Source organism: Poecilia formosa, unplaced genomic scaffold, assembly GCF_000485575.1.
Source record: "Poecilia formosa unplaced genomic scaffold, Poecilia_formosa-5.1.2 Scaffold0, whole genome shotgun sequence".
Lineage (NCBI taxonomy): Eukaryota > Metazoa > Chordata > Actinopteri > Cyprinodontiformes > Poeciliidae > Poecilia > Poecilia formosa.
Window position 1 is genome coordinate 6,497,424 of NW_006799939.1, and position 6,111 is coordinate 6,503,534.

A 6,111-nucleotide genomic window follows, 5' to 3' on the forward strand; every position below is an offset into this window, starting at 1 on the left:
ACTGCTAGGTTGGTCAAGGAGACACTAAACGTTCATTTCCTTTGCCATGAAGCATCACACTCACTGTGTTAGCATTAGCATGTTGAATTTATGCTAAAAGTACTACTGGGGACAACTTTTGGGTTTGATTTTCACTCATTCCCTTTAAATAAACAACAATAAACTTAAAATGTAGCTAGTGAGGAAAATTTTAGTAGGTATTAGTGGTTTTGCCAAAAAAATAAGCATAAAGTAACGTCAAAATAATACATACCCAGTGCTAGCTAGCATAAGCTAAGTATTTTATTTTAAAGCCTAACTTCACAATGTATTTGTTTTTGTTTTTCAAATAATTTTGCACACAATTACAAGGTGATAAATGTTTTTTGCATATTTATTTTTAAAAAACAAAAAATAAAACTGATCTTTGGTTAAAATTACACCCACAATTGATATGGGCATGCCTCTCTAAACTTGGCTCAACTGTATTTGTTTTTTCCTTAATTTTTCTCCACAGATCTTCTCAAACCTAGTCAAGTGAGATGTACAACATCAGTAGATGGCCATTTTTAGATAATTTCAGAGATGTTCAGATGGATATAAGTCGGTGCCACTGAAGAAAGACAATCTGGCTGTGTTTATTTTGTCATTGCTTTTACTGTTTGATGATATGTCCTCTATTACACAACTCTAGCAGCCTTCACAGTGTCAGAAACATTCAGTCATGCTGCATGCTTTGAAGTTAGAGGAAGTTAATTGTGACTTATGGAAGCCACTCCTGCTAGCAAAGAAATGCACATTAAGTTGTCTCAAGCTTTAGCCAGCATTTTCCCTCAGAACCATGCTTTTCAAAGTAAATGTTGTTTTTCCACCATCCCTAAACCGCTTTTTCCTTTTCTCCAATCATAACCCACTCTAACCTGTCCACACCAAACCCCCGCTGCTCTTCCTAAAGACCCCTTCGCTACCACGGAAGGGAGCTCAAGCATTGCTCCAGAGCTGGACCTGTTCGCTATGAGGCCTTCCGACTCGGAGGCCGCCACCGCCATCACTCCTCCCACCTCTAGCGAGGCACCGACCGTAATCGCCCCCATCGCTGCCCCCGCTGCTCCCGCCCCTTCCTCCGCTTCTACTACTACTACCACCACCGACACCACCACCACAGAGTCTGCAGCNACCACCACCACCGACACCACCACCACAGAGTCTGCAGCTGCCCCGACTCTAGATATCTTTGGTGGTAATGTCCTTTCGCTCTCATTTCGCACTCACTCACTGCATTTTACCTGCATTGTGGCAACAGAGACGATTAATTTTTAGATGACTCTTGATTGTGTTGCTCTTTGCTACTGATTATGATGATGGTGCCAGTGATACATTTCAAAATTATTGTTCTGTTTACTGTTATCCAAGCACTTTGACTGCCTCTGTAATAGCAGAAAAGAATCTGTATGCAAAGAATAAAAAAACATAAAAACAAATTGAACACAATTTTTTTTTTTGTATGAGGAACAAAACAAAATTAGATTTGTTGGGGCATAAAGGCAAATGTCATTTTATACACAGAGGTGGGTCAACTTGCTTTGTTTTTTGACTGAATACTAACAAGAGTGCCAAACCCAAAAGGGAAGAAAACCGTTTTCTTCTGCTGTTTTTTATAACTTTAGATCCTTCTGAGAATGCCTTTTTGTAGCTTATGCACTTGCGTTAAAATGGAATATTGCTTCATTTCAGATTTTATGCTAGACGAATCTCTTTAAAATGCTCTGATTCGCTTCAAAAACTTGAACAGTGATTGGAATATTTACAAATGGAAAATCTCCAAAAAGGATAAATGTTTTGGTCATTCACTGATATTTTGATTATCGTTCAAAATATCTATGAACTCGATGATGACAATGTGTCTTTTACCATTTTGATTTAGAAAAATGAATAATGGAACAGCTAAACAATGAATGAATCCCCCCTAACAAACAAATTCAGCTCATTTTAGTTCAATTTATTCATATTATGCAAAAACACAAGTATTTTAATCCAGTTTCTAGTTCAAATATTTTTGTACACTTGAAGTAAGACAAAATTAACTTAAATGTAACTTTTCAGCAAATAAAGTTGTTTGCTCCTACTCTTTTCATTTTGAGCAGTTAGCCAATGTGCTAGGCTAATACTAGCATAGTTTTTTCTTTTTTTGATATGACTTGTTGATAATTTAGCTGATATAGCTAAATAACTAATATGTTTTGATGCCATTCCAGTTGAGAGTGTAAAGATAAACTTATAGAGGAAGTTGTTTTCCTGCTTTAGCGACATGTAGCCTCTGCCTGTTTCTCACACTTTGACTTTCACTGTAAAAGGTGAAAAAGACTTTTACACTGAAGTCTACAGTCCACATTTTGTTCCTGTCTGATCTGATTACAGCATCAGGAGCTGGGTTTCATCAGAGACTCCTGATGTAAATCATTTAAAAATATGATTATCTGGAGTCACAGCCGATACCTCCTGATTAATAATAATAATAATACATTTTAGCTGAGGCCACAGACACTTGAGATGAAAGTTGGAGAATCACATTAACTTTTGTAGGAACTGTGTTTTTCTTATATTATGGTAACCCTGCAACAAAGATTGGCTTGTTGAGGATAAATAACTTTACTTTACACTAACTTTATTCTTTTGGTCAGTTTCCAGTTGAAACACTAGTTTTCGATCGCAGTGCTTGAAATTACATGCACACGTAATTTAGCCAATAAGTCAGTAAAACTGCACAGATTTCACATTGAACATATGTGGACGCTTGAAATTTAGCAATATTCCACTTTAACATTTGCACTGTCTTGTTTCATTGCACTGAAACGTTACACAGCTTCTGACTCATTGAATTAATCAAAGTAAAAAAACAAAAAACAAATCTGCTCTCTCTGCTTTCCCCTCATCTCTCTTCTATATAACTCATCATGCACCGGACTTGGATCTGAATGTCCATGTGGTTGTCTGTCCCTGTTCTTAGATATGTTTGATTCTATGCCTGAGCAAAGCCCTACCACAGAATCCAAAGCCGCTACCACTCCTAGCGTAGACCTTTTTGGTGCAGGTACAGGAGTTGATGTCCCTTTTTCTGTTTGTGGAGCCTCTTCACCTCCTCTGGTGTCCATAGTAATTCTCCTTTGTCAACAGTTTATTTCTTTCTTATTTTTCTCCCTTCCGTGTCCTGATTTGTCCCTCATAGTGATATGAGAAATGTGCATGCGCCCCACTCGTCAATTGCCGGATTGTCTCTGTGGCTGCTTTTCTGTTTCTTTTTTTCTCTTCTTTTTCCGTTTCTACCTGCCACGCTAACGCTTTTCTTTGCTCCCCCGACCTCCACGGTTTTTTCCTCCCTTCCTGTATCCTGGCTCTTGCTTGCATCGGAAAATTAGACCTGCCTGCCGTTTCACGCGGGCCCTCTCCGTTGCCCGAGCCGGCTCCGGTTGGAGACATTGTGACGGGTGAGTTGGTCGAGCTGCTTTTATCTTGACTTTCATGGCTGTTTCTCTTCCTTACCCGTTATGAGGAGTGCAGCCAGATAAGTTTGCATGCTAGCTGCGGACGTCTTGTCCCGGAATGCTGCACGCTTCCAGGATGTGGACACACAGTGACGATGCCGGGACGCTTGCTTCTCTCTGCTTTTCTGTGCGCAAATGTGCTTCGATCTTTAACAATAACAGGCAGATGAACTCCGGAATAAAACATCCTTGTCTTTTTTGTTTGTCAATAAATAATTTGAATTGATCTAATCATGTTTTTTTTTTTTCCACTTTCATCTTAGATACGTTTACATCTCCAGCTCCAACCTCCACTCCTTCTCCTGCCCCAACTCCTGCCCCCGCCCCGACTCCCGTACCAGAAGCCTCCTCTCCACCCAAACCAGAGCCAGAGTCGGTCATTGACCTACTGGGTAATAAATATCACATTGCACAAAAACACTCGGTATAACGATCACCGTCTATGTCACCAAACGTCCTGCGCTGCAGAGAAAATACAGACACGCCATCAAAGTGCACACTTTTGTATTTCCTGCAGAATTTCCTTCCAGGATCAAAACTATTTAAGCATTCAGTCCCAGCTGTTGTCAAGTTACACAAATTTGTAACTTCAACAACTAACAAACCAGCGTACTTTATACGTTTTAGAAGATCCCCCATGTCTCAGGACAACATCTTCAGACTGAATGACCTTAGAAGACAAAAGCATATGAAGCAAACTGGACTGAAATATCCTTAAAGAAGAGGGTTTGAATATCAAACCAAACATCTATGAAATAAACACTAACCATCTTCACCACTGATATGACATGATAGATTACATAATCAGATTATTTGTGGGGATCCAGGGTTTTTGGGATGGTGGGGTTGCTCATCTTTTGTCCACCAGAGGGCGTCCGGAGGTTTTGCCTGGAGGGTTGGCCTTCAGCTCTGGTCCCAACACACCTGGTGCCAATCTCGTCAGCTCCTATAAGAGGAGGGAGTCATCGCTTCTTCACTGCCAGAGTGTCACCAATGTTTGGTACTACCGGCCCCAGAGTTCTCACCTCTGCTTTGAGATTTAGCCTAGATAAGTTCTCAGTGAACCCTTGTGTCTCTCCCTCAGAGATCCGAGACTGCTGTGCTGTGGAAACCCTGTCTGCCCGTCCGCACTCCGACGCCGCCTCTTCTGCCATCCACCTTCCACCATCAAACCCGGACTCCCCAGACGCTCCTTCCCCTCCCGGCTCGGACCCGCTCCAACCTCAAGTAGGTTCCCCGACTCCGTTTTGTTTTTCTTGAAGATTCCAAACTGAACCAGAACTAACCCTCCCTGTCCTCCTGTGCTTAGAATTCTGGCGTCAGCCGTGAGAGGAGATCCATGCCCCATGTCACCTGCCATCATCCTGTTTTGCTTACAATAAACCTCACACAAATAAAACTGGTGCTCTCTGTTGTGTTTCTGCATGTGGGTTAAGAAATTAGAATCCGACATGACATTATTATTATTGTCCTGGGACGTGATGTCGTTTCAGTCTGAGGTAATTTGGTCTGACATCTTGCTGATGTTTTCCTGACACCCAAAATATGTCATCCTTGAATTTTAACTTTACATTTCTCAATACATGTTTTGGTTGAAAGACAAAGTATATAAATCCTGATGAAGAATATACATCAAATCACTACTGTTTATCACTAAATACCCTGAAACCACACCTGCAAAATAAATTTAAGCATCATCTGTGATGCATAAGAACCTCAAATAATTTCAGAGTTGATAATTACAGTGACTCTTGTAGTCACTGAGTCCTTTTGCTGTATTTATTTTTTGAAGAAGCTGTTTTCAGTTCAGACAAATTAAATTATATTTCCACTGAATAGCGATTCCTGTGCTGAAACAGCAGAAGTCGACCTTTCAGCTACTTCATATATCTAAATCCTGCTGTCTCTTTTTAATTGATGCTGAGTCGACCTTTCACCCCTCTCTCTATAGACTCCTTCAGTGGTCCTGTGGAGGAGAAGCAAAGCTCTGCCCCTGCGGTGCCGGGAGCCGACCTGCTGGGAGGTTAGCCTCCGCTAGCGCTCGCGCTCATCTATAAAATCTGAGTATTTAAATTAAAAATGGGAAATGGCTGCTGGAAATGTTCTGTGCTGATGAAAATGGCAAGCAGTGAGTAACGATAGAGACGCATTAGTCAGATTAATGTTCCTGTTCCACAGACTTGGCAAGCAAACTTATATTAAATACACAGCAGTTCCAGAGTGGCTCCAGGCTCATTTGAAATATTTCACCTCATACATCCTTCAGGATTTGTTCTGCCTCGGTTCTGTCCGGCTCATTTCGTTTAGACCTGGCCAGTTTGAATTGTATTTTTACATCAGCTGCAGTAAAAGTGTTGGTATGTTTAAGTGTCTATTAGTGAAACAATCTGCTAACGGAATAGTCATTCGGTATCTTCAGGTTGTCAGTAGACTCCAGGCCTGACTCTTCATCCGCTGCTCTCCTCACCCTGATGCGCCAGTCACTCTGGAAGAAAGAGGGTAAATCTGGACGCACCAGGTCACATGAGGAGAACAAAGCAGAACAATCATCAAAAACACACCTGGAGTGTTGCTTTGATTTTTTTTTTAC

The 6,111-nt window shown here is 41.0% G+C and overlaps 1 protein-coding gene across 8 annotated transcripts in view; it reads left to right on the forward strand.

Moving 5' to 3' along the window:
- snap91a (synaptosome associated protein 91a) overlaps window positions 1–6,111 on the forward strand; it is a 45,603-nt gene that overhangs the window by 31,063 nt on the left and 8,429 nt on the right. For 3 of the 8 annotated variants that reach the window (XM_016680207.1, XM_016680246.1, XM_016680269.1), the window contains exons 17-20: window positions 2,987–3,070; window positions 3,396–3,464; window positions 3,785–3,913; window positions 5,473–5,544. In XM_016680207.1, the coding sequence (XP_016535693.1) occupies window positions 2,987–3,070; window positions 3,396–3,464; window positions 3,785–3,913; window positions 5,473–5,544 (354 nt within the window). Of the gene's footprint in view, window positions 1–934; window positions 1,220–2,986; window positions 3,071–3,395; window positions 3,465–3,784; window positions 3,914–5,472; window positions 5,545–6,111 lie in introns of all 8 variants that reach the window. The other 5 variants (XM_007566184.2, XM_007566264.2, XM_016680186.1 and 2 more) reach the window with 4 other exon arrangements.